Genomic DNA, 17509 nt, shown 5'->3' with positions numbered 1-17509 from the left:
TCACCTTCTATCCAGTGTGGTCCAGCCCTTCTCTCACCAGCATCACCCTCATCCTCCCACATCCCACCTCCAGGAAGGTTTTTGACTAACTTTGTGTGACTCTCGTACCCTGACTACACTACCCTTTCTAAGGAGGTCACACAGCTTTAACTCTTTGCTCCTTCATTTGACTTTTTTAACCAATGGGTTGATGTCAGGACCATCCTCCCAGTCTGGCTCAGGAAAACCACAAACACCGCAGCTTACTGAGTGCTTCCCATGTTCTGGCTGCTTCACGTGAGTCTTGTTTGTGAATCACCCTACTGCCTGGAAAGTAGGAATTATTATTATTGCCATTTTTCAGAAGAGAAATGCAAATTCTCAGCGAACTTAAGTAGTTCGTGCATTATTACAGAGACAGCATGTAGGGTGAGCTGGGATTCAAGCCCAGGCTTTTCTGCCTGTAAAACAGAGAGTCTGCCAAACAGTGTGACAGTCCTGTATCATCGTCCCTGCTCCATGTCTAGGAGAGCATGGCATGTGATGGTTGTGCTATACATGCCGTTTAAGTGGATTGGCAATTCAGAGTGATATTAATATTTTGCGATTTCTTATCAAGACCTTTCAACTTTTGTTTTCAATTTGAAGCCTGAAAAGTTCTGCCCTCACACTGGGATGAGAGAAGGCCTTACTGTGAAATCTGCTTTTTATTTCCCTGCGTGTACTGCAATTCTAGGGAAAGTTGGGACGTTGTTCCGGACTCTTTTTGCTCTGAGTTGGTTCCCTATGGAAAGCTTGTCTTCCCTTTAGTTTCCAGAACAACTACTGCTTGCAGTGACTCTCCTATGCACTTATCAGGGTGGGGCCTCTTTTGAGGTACAGAGAGAATCCAAGTGATTGAGCTGAGCCCAGGCAAAGAGTGACAAGCAGGGCGATTCCACTGACCATCTTGTTAGATCAGATCCTTCCTGTCTTTACAGCAGAATCTGGGTCTGCCCTTTTCAGCTAGCTTCACTAAGACCACTCACTAGCCCACCCAATGTAATGACATTCTTGCTTTCCCATTCTGAGCCAGAATGGAACCAGGGACCTACAGAGGAAAGGTTCCCTACCCCATTATGAATTCCCTGAGCCAAACTGTTCCCCATAGTGTCCTGAGGAATTATTTTCCCATTTAATCTAATTCAGCAAGGCTTCTCTCTGGGATACACAGTGGACATTATTTTTTTTTAAATAATTTTTTTGAGAGGGAAGAAACACGTTTTACTATGCTGAAGGTAAGCAAAAAAATGTATTTGACACCTCAGGTAATGGGGATTTTTTTTTTTTTTTGTCCATCCCTTTCTGAGTCTCTACAATTGAAAATTGTATTTTCACCGTATTTCATTCCCAAAGGAGCTTTTCATAATTTAAATCTCCTGTTCAACTGTACATTTGGAATGGGAGCCTTGACACCATCCTGATTATAACATACATGCTGGACATTACAGAATTTCTCTCCGGGAGTATTCTAATTTTATTCACTCTTTATTAGCATCCTGGCAGAGAGTTGCATTCTGCACCCTGAACTGGACAATCCCTTCTGATGGGTTGCGGCAGCTAAGACTGTGAAAATTGGGGTCATTTCCCTTCCTGTTCTCATTTGTAATTTTTTAAAAAATGTACCCATTACAGGCTAGTTTATTCACATAGTTCAGCCTAAAGTGAACTAGAACTTATTTTTAAACTGGGAGGGTGTAGAGGGGGCAGGGGAAGAGAAGGAAGGAAGGAAGGGAGAGATGGAGGGAGGAAGGAAGAAAGAGAGGAAGAAAGGAAGGAATGGGGAAGGAAGGAAGGAGGAAGGAGGCTTGCAGTGTCTACAAGAGTACAAGAAGGTATTGGCAACACCCAAACTTGCATTACAACCAAAACGACTGTAAGAAAAGAGAGAGTGGGAGTAATGGAGAGAGAAAAGGAAGCGAGGCAAGAAAGAAGAAAGGAAGGAAGGAAGGGAGGAAGGAAGGAAAGAAGCAAGGAGGGAAAAGAGAACTTGAAGCGGTTTTTGTTAAGTAACATAGATACAAATATAAATATGAAAATTTAAATAAAGCTCACAATATAAAAAGACCTGTTAGCTTACTTGTTCTAATTCCTCAGGTCCACTTTCTTGACTCAAGCGTTTGGGAAATGCCTACTATTGTTCATGTATATGCTTTTGGAAACCAGTGATTTTGTTGTAAAACCTGTTGCAGTGGACCTTTATCTTTCTTCCTCCTTGTTTTTGCAGGAAATTTCAATGAGAAGAAAAGCCAATGGATCGTGGTCTTAGAAAAGCTGCTTAGATGTCTGTTTCCCGTGCTGTAAACACGTGGCAGAGCTGTGAGTAAATGCTCGTCACTGCATGATGAATTGGATGGCTGCAGACCAGAGGCAAACAAAATAATTGTCTCATTTTCGTGGTGATTTGCTTAACTGGGGGGACCATGCCAGAACGGCTAGCGGAAATGCTGTTGGATCTCTGGACTCCATTAATAATATTATGGATTACTCTTCCCCCTTGCATTTACACGGCTCCGATGAATCAGTCTCCAGTTTTAATGAGTGGATCCCCTTTGGAACTAAACAGGCTGAGTGAAGAACAGCGGATTTTGAACCGTTCCAAGAGAGGCTGGGTTTGGAATCAAATGTTCGTCCTGGAAGAGTTTTCTGGACCTGAACCGATCCTTGTTGGCCGGGTAAGCTTCGTTTTTAAGGTCCCAATTTCGGGATCTGTTATTGATCCCTAGACCTTTAACATTAGGCTTGTCACAGTTGTTGCCACACTTAGCTGTAAGTACTTTAGGCCAGATGGTTAGTTAGTTTACCTCTTGGTTCTTTAGGAATATGAATAATCCCATGGTAACAGATGTAAATGTAAACGAACTGCTCTTCTCTGGAAAGCTCTTCCTCCCCATCTCTCCCATCCTCCCCACCTATTATATCATAGCTTTAATATAACACTTGTGTAATGCATACACAAATAAGCTTTTTCGTTCTCATTTCACACAAGAAATCTGCATGCCAAACCTTTCCTGTAACTTATAGCGCTTGGAAGAGGTATGCATTTTTGCTCAGTCTGAATTTCTACCACCTGGATTCCTAAGATGTTATTTTGTTCCATTTTAGTTTGAGGCCATGTATCTCCAATTGCAGGTAGGTTTTTCTCCTTTTTATGTTTCTTTTGGTTGTTTGTTGGTTCGTTCAATTATTAACCTAGGATGGGGAAAGGGAAATTCTCAGAGTGGGTGCTTAGCAGTGCTTTGTACTTACTGTAATTCGGTAAATTTTGCAATAGGAAACTGTTGCATTCATTGTCAGATGGAATCAAATGTATAGAATCAAAATTTTAGCTTAGTGGTGTGCGTGTGTGGTGTGCGTGTGTGCGCGCGTGTGCACGTGCATATATGTGTTAGACTGGATTTATATTTATTTTGTTGCTGTTGGCAGGTTAGACAAATGTTCCTTGTGTGGATAAGGGCTGCCTGCTTTTCAAAGTTTCACTGTGGGTTATTGAAGACTATACATGTTTATTCCTCAGAATCGCTCATAAGCTTCTGTTAATTTTAACACTCACCATCATCATAGGTAGAATTCCAATTACGAGCCTGCCAAGGACTGATTTTCCTGATAAGTCAGATTCAGAAGTGAATCATGCCAATATTATGCGTTTCCCAAATGCAGTGATTTTAAAAAAGAATTAAATATTGATCTTCAAGACTTGAGTTAACACTTTGTGTCTCGCTAGGCACTTCTGATTCCATTCCCACTTCTACCTCATTGTCTTGCAACGCAGATTGAGCCTCCCCAAGGATTATGCTTTTTCATTTCATGTGGTTCTACTTGGACAAGGGAAATCTGGATGAGGTGGTGTCATGAATCATTCAAAGAATATTTATTGAGCCAAATACCTTTTTAGGCATATGGGGGTATATCAATGAACGAAACACTGATCCCTGCCTTCAAGCAATTCACATTCTGGTCGATACTGTTTTGTATTGAGCACTCTCATAACGGCACTTTGTAGGCACAGTCCTGTTTGATTTTAGCAACAGCTCCCTCTGCCTCGCTCTTTATATGTATATGTGTATACGTGTGCATATGTACATATATACAAACAATACGTGTGTAAAACAGGTCTACATTCCTTTCTTTGTAAGTCCAAAATACAAAAAAAAAATTTTTTTATATGCTTGATACACACTCAGGTAGCAGAACTGACTGGAGGCTATTTATAGTCGTAGTACATCCCATTACTGTGACTGTACGTATATTTCCCAGCAGAAATGTTACTGTGTTTGATTACAGGGTGCTCCCCCAGACTCTGCTGAAGGTTTTGTTTACTATACAGTTTATCTACCTTAATACATTTCTAAATGTGAAAACTTCTCAGTTCCAAAACATCTGACCCAGCGTGTTTTGAATAGGGGCTTCTTGACCACATTATCTTTTTTTGTTGTTGTTAAGTGCAAAAATTGAGACTTAGGTGGGTTAATAAAGTAAACCGAGATCATAGAGCTAGTAAATGATCTGAATCTGAATCAGGTTGGGGATTCCCAAGGCCATAATTTTATCCACTGTATCCTATTACATCTTAGTGACTAGTTACCATGTATTTAAACTATAATTTGCACTTAAGAATTATTGAGTATAAAATGCAGAGTTCTTAAATTCCTACATTCTGGAAATTCAAAACTTCTTTAGCCAGCCCTAAGGCAAGGCGTTTTCATACCGTATGAAATTCTGGGTATACGGTACATGCACACATATATAATTGATGGATGTTTTCTCCCTGTTTCTATTAGTGAACTCTATGGAGGTCTGTCACACTGATGGTATCTTGTGTAATATAAACAAACTTGCTATCCTCAGAAGAACTTTCCATTTTTATCTGAATATAAAAAGTAATTAAATTGGGGTTTGTTTTAGACTCAGGCTCTAATGAGTAATTTTGCCTCCGTTCTTTAAATGTAGCAACAGAGAGAGAGGCAAACAAGGCGGCATTTACTGCCCCTTTTTGACTTAGTAATCCTTGAGAAATCCATGCCTCTTTGAACGACAGAAATGTTGCGAGTGAACCCTAGGATTTTGAAACGGCCAAAGTGATTCTCATCCTTGACGGCTGCTCTTCACATGGCCAATCCCCAAACGATTGTTAAATCTGAGTTAAACTTATTTCTGAAGAACTTTTTCTGCAAATATTTCCAATCATATGTATTTCCCCTTAAAGAAAATTGCTCCTGAATTATTACAGCTTGGCCTTTGAGGATCTTGAGTTGTAGCAAAGCCCAAAATGCATTTCGGGTGACTGCTGCCGATTATGAGTCAGGCCGAGTGTGGGGAGGATCCGTATCAGGGTGCCCACGGGTGCTTTACAATGTTTTATCTCTGTGCACGCTCTTCCACGACTGACTCTACAGCACTTCATCGCTGAGCTTCTCCCCAGGAACTGGCTGAGAAGCATTAGTTACTTGTGAGCACGCCTGCTCTGTAAAAGGCCCTCTTGCGAGTCACCATGGTGGGAGCCTCGGGCCTGGCACACTGAGTTCAAGCTCAAGGGCAGAGGCAGCTTTTAAGTGATTGGCTCTTCAGAGCTTCACATATACCCTTACATCCTTTGTTGTCTGTTTTTACTATATTGGTAGGCAGCTAGATGCAGAGAAAGAACTAAGCCTTAGAGATGGACTCTGCAGAGGTTTGAATATTGGCTTTGCCACTTCCTGGATGTTTACCCTGGGAAAGTAACTAAAGCTCTTCAAGGGTTATCCAAATAAGATGAATACAAGTAGATAAGAATAATTTATGCACAGTGCCTGCACGTAGCAATTGTAGTCATGATTGTAGTCTTAATTGTGTGTGTGTGCATGTGTGTACTTGGAGAGATGGACAAACTGACAACTACATCACTAGGTGAGCACAGGACTCTGGGAGCCTAAAGAGGGGCCCTTTCAATGAGCCCAGGTTGCTTAGGATGGAGGTGATGTTAGATATTTCCGTGTGTCTTGAAGGGTAACTGTCACTCAGCTTGATGGCGTGGGGTGGAGTGGGAAGTTAGGTGCCCCTGCTGGATAGATTTCGGCTTATGCAACGTCATGGGAATAGGGTGGGATGACTGAGGATCCCCTTGATCAGAAGTAGCGTAAGCCTCTATGTTTCTCAGTGAACTAAAATGAAGTTGAAATCTGTATTCTTACAGAGCCTTCTCTGCCCCATTCTGTCTAAAATATAAACGTCCCATCTCTGATATTTCATACCCTTTGACTGTGCTTTATTTTTTCTCCTTCCTGGTGATCACTGTCTCACATACTCCATACTTTATCATGTTTATGATTTGTCTCCTACTAGAATGTAAGTTCTACAAAGAAAAGGATTTTGTCTCCTTTGTTCTTCACCGAATATCCCCAGAACCTAGAACACTGCCTGCATATAGGGAGAGCTCATAAATATTTTGCATGAATAAGTGAATGAATAACTCACCTAAATAATGGAGGAATTTATAAAATAAGATAAACCCAATCAGCTTTAATACAAATAGCATTTTTCAGCCAAAGGGGCAGTACATTGCTGTCATGTTCTCCTTTTCAGTTGTTTATTTTAGAGACCTGCTGGGTAGTTTAAACATTGTTTCTATGTATTGATTTTAAAAGTCCTTCTTTGAGGTAGTAATAGTGATAAGTTAATTTGTTAAAACAAGTCTCCTTATGAAGGCTGCAGAGTCTTCTCTCTGGAGGCTGTCCCCCTTACTAGTGGCATGAAGCAATTCAGGCTGGGGATTCCATTATCTTCCAGTTCTTCTGCAAACTTACATTTGTGCTTATGTCACAAACTAGACCAAAAATCTTTCTGAATTCTTGAAAAACAAATAGCAGCTAAACAGACTCCACTCCTGGCTCCGGCTCTCTGTGGTACAAGGTGGTCTGGAGCCCATTTGTATACACACATAAATATTTAGATTTCTGCGTTGCCCAGGACCTCCTGTGTTGACTTTCTCTGGCAATTCTGGAAGAGAATAAGGTGGTACATGGGACCCTTCACCCTATATCCTTATTTGTCTGGTTTTGAAAAGGAAGAGAAGGAAAACCCATGGTGCTTTTCATAAGTCTTGTAACCAAGACAAAAATGTTGTCCTTGGGATGAAATGTGCATGGGTTCTTTAAGGCTGGCATCTTGATGCCATCATGAGAGCCCTTGGCTGTGAGTCAGGAGGGTGACCGATCAAGTCATTACACAAATATTTATTGGGCACCTACTATCTCTTAAGTGTTGTTACCAGTGGATTCTCAGTTCTGAGCAAACACAGATCCATGCCCTCTGTCATAATGGGCTACTAGGGGTAGACAGATGTTAAGAAAATAATCATAATGTGACATATGCCATGTTAAAACTGAGATAAGTACTCTGAAGTGAAGGAACATGGGTCTATGGAAGCTGGAAGCATATCGAGGAATCTGGTCTATTTGGTGGGATGATGGAATCTTCCCTAAAGGAATCACCTGTGAGCTGAGATGCCAAAACCATGAACTAAGGTGCAGAGTTGAAAAAAGACAGCATTCCCACAGAGGACGTAGCATATGCACAAGACTATTTAAGGAGCTGAGAGAGGGTCAGAGTAACTGGAAGACAGAGAACTGGGGTTGAGATCTTTTGAATTAGGTAGAAAGATGGGCGAGGATCTCTTGGAAATCTGGCTTCTGTCTTTTTTCCCCTCTGCTATAAAGGAACTGGAAGAGAAAGTCACACAACGTCTCTCGGGAGCAGTTTCCTCACTTGTAATTGTATAGTGGATTATGGAATTATATTTAAGATACAGATCCCTGTGGAACAGGAAAAGAAAGCAATATATATAAAAAAAAAAAATGTGTGCAACCTATCTACCCAAGTTCCTTTAGCTCTTGTTCTGTGGTTCTGTGATCCTCTGTTCCTCAGACTGTTTTATTTTGGGAAAAAATGGTTTGCTTTCCAGGTGGTCAGAGTTCTATCCTAAATCCTCTTTCTTACATAAACTCCTCTGCTCTCTTTCCTCCCTTCTCCCGTCCTACCTGGATTTCTGAGCAGTTCCTTATTTGGATATAACTCTCACTGGTGATGCCACATCTATTTATAATTCTCTCCCTCCAAGGTACTGACTCATTTTCTGTCTTTAAATTTGACCTTCTAACCTCCCCTCTTCCCCGTAACTTGGAAATCATTTGGGTGGTGTTTAGTATGAAGGACACGGGGTGCCAAATAATTACACTATATTACAGTTTACGGTGTCAGCGGCTGGTGAGAAAATTGCACTTGACATGCCATTATTTTTGCTGGCTGTTTGCATGTTAAGAGCACTGGGCTACGCAGCCACAGCCAGATTGTATCTTTGGCCTTGCGAGAACAATTCACTGTCAGTTTCGTGAAGCTTCTGCTTACTCAGACAGAGACTTGTGCACCAATAATTTGGCAGGAATGCAAGTCAGCCTCGCATGTCTCAATCTGACCGAACAACAAGGGTTGTCTGCCTTTTGCCCAGTGTCCCAGCTTAGAAATAACAGGCATCCCAGAGCTGTTGGAAGTCTTTTGATGCTGATATAAAAAAAAACGGAATAGTATTAGTCATGTTTGTTAGCAGAAACCTTCAACACACACACACACACACACGCACGCACGCACGCACGCACGCACACAGTCTGTTAGCTGACTTTGTACATGAGTAAAATCCCAAGACATCTCCTGATTCTTTCTCTTGGTAGCCCCCAAACTCTCACTGTTTCTTTTCACCTCTGCTACAAAGGTAGATGGAGGGGAAGGTCACACAGCCTCTCGAGCACAGCCAAATTGTATCTTTGTTCCTTACCAGGGGCCAAGTGAGAGTGTGTATAATCTGCTTATCTCTGTAGATGCCTTGAAAAGTAAATTCATGCAGACTTACAAGAAGAGCCTTGCACATTTTGTCGGTCCTCTTGAAGAGTCATCTCATTGAGGCAGATACTTTTCCCACGTGAAGCAAAGTGCTAGTAGTTATATGTTTGTGGGTGAAAAAGCCAGATTATGTCACCCTATTTTATGAATAAATAGCACCAAGGTATTCAATGTGGAAAAGAAAGAAAGCAGAGAATTGATTCCTATCACAAATACGAAGCCAAAGCTCAGAGGGAAGAATTGGGCAAACGTAAAGGCTGCACAACTGGGAAGGCTTTCCTTGCATCACATAGCAGAATAGTATGAGTCATCCAAAAATGGTTAAAATTTAGAACATGGAAACGTGATTGCAACTGAATAAATATCAGAAGCAAGATATAAAATGGGTGTAGAATATAATCTAAAAATGCATATGTGATATGAACAGAGTACCTGGCATGTATCTATTACGATATGTATGTGTACATAAAAATATAATCAAACATTAACAAAAATAGTCAACTCCTTTGTACCTATCACTCTGATCATCCATATTCAACAATTTTCACAAACAAAGTCAATACTCTTGATTTTAAAAACTAACGTAAGGAGAATCCTAATCGTATCTATAACCACTATCCACTATTTCTGATATAAAGATTTCCCCAGTTGAAAACAACGTAAGATTATAAAAATCCCAAATGTATTATGATTCTATCTAATGAATAAATAATAATCATGTAGCCTTAATTAAAAACAAAATAAGGGGGGACTTCCCTGGTAGTCCAGTGGTTAAGAATCCATCTTGCAATGCAGGGGAACATCAATTCGACCCCTGGTCAGGGAACTAAGATCCCACATGCCGCAGGGCAACTAAGCCCGCACGCCACAACTAATGAGCCTGCGTGTCACAACTAGAGAGAAGCCCGTGCACTGCAACGAAGAGCCCATATGCCACAACGAAAGATCCCACGTGCCACAACTAAGACCTAATGCAGCCAAAAAATAAATAAATATGAAAAAACAAACAAACAAAATAAGGGGTTAATGCCTGACATTAATTCATATTAATAGCTGTACCACAAATCAATAAAAGGAAATATACCAATATACTAAAACTTCTTTTCCAATATATATGGTTGGATTATCTTTTTTTATAATTTTCTGCATTTTATTTTCTAGGCTCTGCTATTACTACGTTGTAAAATATAATAAAATGAGAGAAAAATAAATGACAATGTTATATTGTTCAATTTTTTAAAACCAATGCCATCTATTCATAGCAAATTCATGGGGACCATCATTTAATGTGAAATCAGTTGGTAAATATTAATAGAATTTTTTTACTTTTTAAACCACACCTGTGTTAAACCTTTGGAAGTTCAGTCTCATCAATTAATAAATTAAAGTGCCAGCAATATTTAATCATTTTTATGAAACGATGAAGAGAGGAGGAACAGCCACAGTCTTGCTGCACTGTTGTGTGCATGTTAAATGACTTTCATTACCATGGAACAGACCACATATTAACCAAAAATGGAAGATTTTGTACTTGGCCTTGAAACGGGAAACTATCGTATGAAGATTTTGTATTTGGCCTTGAAATTGGGAACTATCTTTGGAGTCTTCAAGTAATGCAGTCAGCCTGCATGTTGCTTTTAACATTTCAGTAAGAATAGTGTAGAAACGTTATTTAAGGTACTATGTTATTTAAGAAAAAGTGTTAACGGCTTTTACAGGATCTCATTTGGCCTGGCTAGACATGCTTTCTACATAGCAGTTTCTTTAATATTTCAGCATTTTTCATCTGTACATATTATTTCTATTATAGTTAGCTTAAAATCACTCGCACGCGCGCCCCCCCCCCAACACACTCACCCCTTGGCATAATTTGATTATATATATTCCTGTTCCTAACTAAGTCTTTGAATATTTTGAAATGTATTAAAGACAGTGTTGTCAATATTCAAAGATCTGAATATTTCATTAAAATATAGGTATGTTTTCTCATTAGCACCAGCTATTACCTCACTCACATTTCAAAACATTTAAGAATCTTCTTAGATGTATCTAGGAGGAGAACTAAAATACACTACATTCTTATTAATCAAAGTGAGGGTCTGTAGATTAGCAGCAGCATTGTCACCTGACAGCTAGTTTGAAATGCAGAATTTCATTCTTATTGAATCAGAATCTGCATTTTCACAATAGCCCCTAGGTAATTCCTATGCACATTAAACCATAAAATACATATTTTTAAAGAAATCAGTCAATCATCAATTAATCCAGGGATAGTGCAAGTCATGCTTTTTGCTCTCTGCAGACAGCCTGAGTAAATTTTGAATACCACTCAGCTAAAGAAAAGAGTCATGGAGCTGGTGTTTGCAAGAGCCCCAGGCAAGGTTGTGGGCAGAAGCCGCTGCTTATCTCATTTGCACCCCTGTAGTAAGTGCTGGACACAGCAGGCTGTGGCACCAGTTTGCAAATGGGACTCCCCTGTTTTGCAGGTGACAGCAGAGGGAGGTTACTGTCTGTGGAACACCCCTCCCCAAACTTGATTAGTTAACAGGAGCTGTTTCCTGCTCATATCCATGGACTTCTTTTTCTGCTGCATGTATTTACCACAGCGCGGCAGATGTGCTCTGAAATCTGCAGAGCATCAAATGTCACTGGGCTTCTGTGGGAGACAATAGCGGAATCCAAATGAGCCTGATCAGGAGGGCTGAGGAATATTGGGGGAACAGTAGGGAATGAAACACTGGATGCATATTTCTCTTTCTCTCTAATCCTAAAAAAATAACCCAGCTGTATTGTATAGATTATTATTATTATTATTGTTATTACTTTGGCTGTGACTATCTAGTGGAGACTGTGAACTTGATGACATTAGCCAGAGACATTAAAGTAGGGGAGAAAAGGAGGTTTAAATATCTATTAAATGTTTACTATAGACACTTTATAAAGTTTTCTCGTTCAGTCCTCCTGGCAACCCCCTGATGAAGGTACCATTATTCCCAGTGCCAGATCTGGAGAGAGACACTGAAGGGAAGAGTTGTTTGCATTAGAGTTTACAAGTGAATAAGTGTTGAAGCCAGGAGTCAAACCCGGGTGTGGTGATCTTTGAACTTGTTCCTGTAATCTCGGCAGCGCATTGTCACGTTTGAACCCCGTGCAGGAAGGGCTCAATGTGCTAGGCTGCCACCCCAATTTGTAGATGAGAAAAGTGAGACTCACTGAAGTTAACCGACTACATATCTGTGTGGTCTCCAGACTAGATGTAAAAGGTTTATTAAGATGTAAATAGCCATTTAGTGATGTCTATCCAATTGCAAGCCACAACACCTTTTTCTTTGCATGCGTCTCTCTATGCTTTGGTAGTCAGAGACAGAGGTGGATACAAACCCCTTGAGAGAAGAAAAAATGTCCTTAAGACTAATGCATGTGGTGGCTCTGTTTTATTTCCTTTATGGGGAGATGAAACTGCCACAGTCTGGGCCTGAGCAGGGCTGGTACCATGTACAAGGTGATTTGCGGGTTCTTCTCCAAATGTAGGGGCTAGCCCAGTGTCTTTCTTTTTGGCATTATCATTTACAGATACACATTTAAGATGATTATGATGATAAAGTAAGAGATAAATGATGAAGGAGTAGCAGGAGGAGAAGAATATTTTTCCTGAGCATTTATAAGGCATCTTGCTTTGTGCGTTAAATATATTTATAGATGTTGTCTCCATTTTGCAGGTAAGACAATTGCGATGTTGGAACCGAAGCGAATTCTCATTGGTTAGGTGACTACAGTGAAATGATTCTAGCTGTTTTCTGAGTTGGGCAGAGTTCTTAACTACTCCAGAGCTGTAGCATTAAGTTAGCTCACTGGAAGCTTTGCCACAACTGGGCAATTTTGTGGGTTTGCTTTGAACTGAGAATCACCAGAACGGTGGAAAGAAGAGCAGAATAGTTGAATGGGATGAAAAAGAAAATCTTGCACACATAGACAGGTGCTAAAAGAAGACAAAAAGCTTGTACCCTCCAGTTGCTTGAACTGTGTTAATGCTAAATAATTTAGTAACAATTCCCTGTGCACTTGGAAACTGAACTGGTAGACAATATTACAGAGGCTCCAGAGGTGGGATCTATAATTTACTTAGCTCTCTTCAGTGACTCACCCAGTGCCTTTTGCAACTCCAAGAATCTTTTTCCAAATGGATATGTGCTTCTCTGTTTCATCTCTTCCTTGCCAGCTCTTGTCATGGTGACCTTCCTCTGGACAGTTCTGGTCATGTCCTTTGTTACTGGTGCACTTTGACCACTGAGAATAACCCCCTCATGCCTGTAGCAGATTCTGTGAGGAAAAGTAATTTGGTGAAAAGCAAACATGGCTATTAAAAATGACCAAATCCTGTGACTCCTCGAAGAAAGCCAGACTCCCCAGTCACTCAGAGGCTTTATTTAGAATGTGGCAGATTTATTTATAGTGGAGTTTTCTTTGCTTTTATTTTTTATGTGCTTCTGGGAACCCAAAAGTATAAATGAATTTCTCACTGCGGTTTGCCTCTTGTCGTACTTGTGTGAGTGTGTGTGTGTGTGTGTGTGCATGTGTGCGTATGTCCTATTATTTTTCTCTTAGAGCAGCGTTGCTTTGGCACAGCTCATCGTCTGAATCTGACCCTGACTTTGCAGGGACATTTTTAATCAGCCTTGTGAGGTGCTTTCAGGAATCATTAGTCATTTGCAATGGTTGGTCCTATTGATTACAGCCACTGTTCCTCTCATCTTCTCCACTTTTCCTGCCATTACACTCATGCTGTAAAGGTCTAAGTTTTTTATAGCTGAAACCAAATTCCACATCCCAAGTAAACTATCGGGAATGCATTTAAATGTTTCCAGTTTTTCCTCCATCCACAAGTGGGAGGAAAGACACAAGTTGAAGCTAAAAGACCAAACAAGAAACATAGAGACACACCTGCCCCAACACATAAGTACACACACACAGAATGAGGTGATGAGAGAGGGTCAAAGAGATACAAAGGGACTTCCCTGGTGGTGCAGTGGTTGGGAGTCCTCCTGCCAGTGCAGGGGACACGAGTTCAAGCCCTGGTCCGGGAAGATCCCACATGCTGTGGAGCAGCTAAGCCCATGCGCCACAACTACTGAGCCTGCGCTCTAGAACCAGTGAGCCACAACTACTGAGCCCATGTGACACAACTACTGAAGGCTGCGCACCTAGAGCCTGTGCTCTGCAACAAGAGAAGCCACCGCAGTGAGAAGCCCAGGCACCGCAATGAAGAGCAGCCCCCGCACGCTGCAACTAGAGAAAAGCCCTTGTGCAACAAAGACCAAACGTGGTCAAAAATAAATAAGTTTATAAAAAAAAATAATAAAGAACCCCCCCTTTAAAAAAAAAAAAAAGAGGCACAAAAGATAGGGCCAAGCAGCAAATGGACAGTAAAACAGAAATCCTCCATTACAGAGAGGAAGTCACGTGAGTGTTACAACATAAGAGAGGAGCCCAGACACAAAACATAGAGAGTGAGTGACTTTCGCAGAAACACAGAATTTCAGAAACACAAAGAATCCAAAACAATGAGGAAAAAAGAAAGATTGGGTGAAGGTGAAGATTGAGAGAGAGAAGTAAGGCAGAGGAGACAGAGAGTGCATGCGCAGAAAAGCCATATGGAGAGGATTTGGGGTCCACTAAGTGGTTTTCACTAGGCCCAGACTAATTTCTTTCAGTCCCTGGACAGATGGGCTTATGCATACTTTTATGGCATTTCTGATCACACAGGTCTGGTTTTTTGAAAAGAAGTGCGTTTTGATTCTGACACATGGCTTTTGCTGAATAACTGTGGCTGGCAGGACTGGGCATGAAGTCAGAACAATTTGAATGAACCAACAAACAGGATGATCTTTCTTTTAAACTTTTCCAGAGAAACAATTTTGGCTTTTAAAGGTATACACTTTCTAGTAATTGATGTTAGAGACTAAATCATGGGATTTTACCTCAAACTGGTTATGGAGCATAACAATTTAATAATGAGTCTTTAAGTGAAATCATCACATCATTCCTACTTAGGGAGCATGGCACTAGTTTACAAAAGAAGTGGGAAAGTGGGAAGGGATTATGAGTAAGCCTCTGGACAATTTATGTCTTCTGAAGCTCTCTAAAATTGTGGAATGGGCTTTTGAAACATTGGAAGAAAAGCCATTTTATTAGAATTTACATTTTACATTTACAATTTAATTTATACAACTGATTTAAAATAATCTAAAATGGCCATAGAGAAGGCTGAGGTTGTTTTCTGTTTTTGCATTTCGCAAATATATTTGAATAAATATATATTTTAACAGCTTAAGAAAGAGTAGGCAAGGTGGGAGTTGAAGGATATGTATAGGTAGGACCAAGGGAAATAACACTTCCTAAGTACCTAGTGCCTTCCAGATGTACAGAATCTTATTTAGCCTTCACTTGGACCCTGTGAGAGAGGGCTGTTAATATCACCCCTGTGCCCTCTTAACAGATAAAGAATTTTAGGTTTAGAGAGATTTAGTTACTGCCCTAGAATGGCCAAGAAAGTGGAGAATGGGGAATGGAATGCAGAACCAGCTGATTCCGCAATCTATGCTGCTTTCTGCCTACACTGCACTGCCCCCTCACTCACTTTATTTGGTTCTTCCATATGTTTCCTTGCACATGGATACGTTCTTATGGAATATAGAAAAAGTTCTTACTTTTATACAACACAATTTGTTCTTCCAAATACTTCCCTTGATTATCTCAGTAGCCCAGGGAGGCAAGGAGGATAACTGGGATGGTATTCAACCCACATGGAAACTGGGCCTCTGACACCTTGTTCAGTGTTTGCTCTGATGATCACACTGCCTGCACATGGTCCTTTGAGAGGTACCCCCCTGTGGTAACTTCTCTCCATCAGGAAGTGTTGAGGTTCCTACTGCAGTTCCACGTTGCACCACAAAGTGGATTGCTTAAGACTCGGACTCCTAAATCCTGCTGCGCATCATTGCCAGGAGCTAGCAAAGGCCTGGATGGGATACCTTTTAAGTATACCGTCCAGTCACCTGACTTATGTGGTCTTTTTTAAATCCAAGGACTACATTACTTCCCTACTTAATGCTGCCAAATGCATGCTGAGAACTTGAATTAACAATAGTCGCCCTCCCAGGGGATGTTACTGAATGAGAAGCCTGCACTGCCTTGTGACCTCTTAGCTTCACATTGTCCAAGATTGTGTTCCTTTATACAGCCTGGTGCCTCAAGTTCCCCATGATGTATAGTCCAGGCCAGGACACGATGAATGCAAGAATGTTAGAGAATTCTTTCGTTAACATTTGAGGAAGGTCATTGCAGTCAAATCTTTCTTTAGGAATATTCACCAGGCTGGATTTGGGTGGGAGAAGGAGGACCAGGTCTGTGTCACTTGGCATTTCAAGCCCTGGAATACAATTTCATCCCGTGACCTGACAGAGAAGCTTTGTTACATTTACAAGGACAATTAGCATGCCTGGAAACTGCTCCCTGAGATGTGATAAGGAAGGAAAAGTCTGCATCTGAAGGCTCCTCTCTCCTGAGAGAACTTTTGAGCTAGGTGAAGAAAGGATTCCCAGTTTGGAAATGGAGTCTTAGAAGAGTCTTTACAAATGCAAAATCCTCGGATTCTGCTACTCTGTAAGCACCACAAGGTTCTGGCTTTTTCTTTTGAATTTTATAAAAGCGTCAGCACAAGGAAAACTTTTCTAACCCATTGGGTCAGGGGTTGAGTTTAGTTTCCATTCTCCCTCCCCTGAAAGCTAAGCATTCGTGTGACTGGATGCAGACTTTCATTTGAACCTCCTTCCTCTTAAAGAACTTGTATTTTCTATTTTACGATTTACTATTTAAAGTATATTGTTGGAGGCAGATCAACTTTTTAGGGGGCATAGATTTGGGGTTTGCAGCTCTAGGAGGGAAACTGCCTTATATGAACATAGAGACACAACACAAAATTAGGAAGAGATGTTTAGCACAAATATCTGAAACCATTAGCAAGTTTTCAGTCTGATTTCTATCTTGTTTTGTTGTTGTTATAACCACAGTGGCTAACCTATTATTCTCCCATATTTATCCCCTGAGATGAAGAGCTTATTCAGTTCACCATACCCTGCATCACCTCCACTGACCTCTATCAAAAGTACAGGGTCCTTTCTTTTTAAATGAGAACTGTAGTAGCCTGAAGTGTTGTGGTAAGGAGTTCCTCTTTGAAGTTAGACAAAGCTGGGTTTTACATCTTGTTGTAACAACCATACACTGCAGCTTGTGGCCTTGTGTGTCATTTAATCTTGTTGAGCTTCAGTTTCCTCATCTAGAAAATTAGCTCGCAGGATTTTTTCCCTCTAGGATTCCCCACGCAATGTGATTATCTTCATTCATTTAGAGGGGACTAAATATAATGGTAGTTGTTTCTGTTTTAAGCCATCCACACCTTGGACTCTCCTTGTCATTAGTTAAAGCTTTTTTTCTGATTGTCATTCCCTAGGCGTTATGAGGCCCCTACATTCCATGGCCATAGGTTACTCATTTGGAAAATGACTTGGATGGCTTCAGCACTCTCTAGGGCCCTCTGAAATCCAACATTCTGTTTCTCTAC

The 17509-nt window shown here is 40.7% G+C and overlaps 1 protein-coding gene across 1 annotated transcript in view; it reads left to right on the top strand.

The window, feature by feature from the left end:
- The window catches only part of CDH8 (cadherin 8), a 379689-nt gene that overhangs the window by 12094 nt on the left and 350086 nt on the right, over positions 1–17509 (top strand). The window contains exon 2 of the mRNA XM_060000736.1: positions 2246–2693. Within this exon, the coding sequence (XP_059856719.1) occupies positions 2442–2693 (252 nt within the window). The 5' untranslated portion in view covers positions 2246–2441. The remainder of the gene's footprint in view (positions 1–2245; positions 2694–17509) is intronic.

This window comes from Delphinus delphis, chromosome 20 (genome assembly GCF_949987515.2).
Source record: "Delphinus delphis chromosome 20, mDelDel1.2, whole genome shotgun sequence".
Classification (NCBI taxonomy): domain Eukaryota; kingdom Metazoa; phylum Chordata; class Mammalia; order Artiodactyla; family Delphinidae; genus Delphinus; species Delphinus delphis.
The sequence above is the reverse complement of the archived record's forward strand: the minus strand, read 5'-3'. Positions and strand labels throughout refer to the sequence as shown.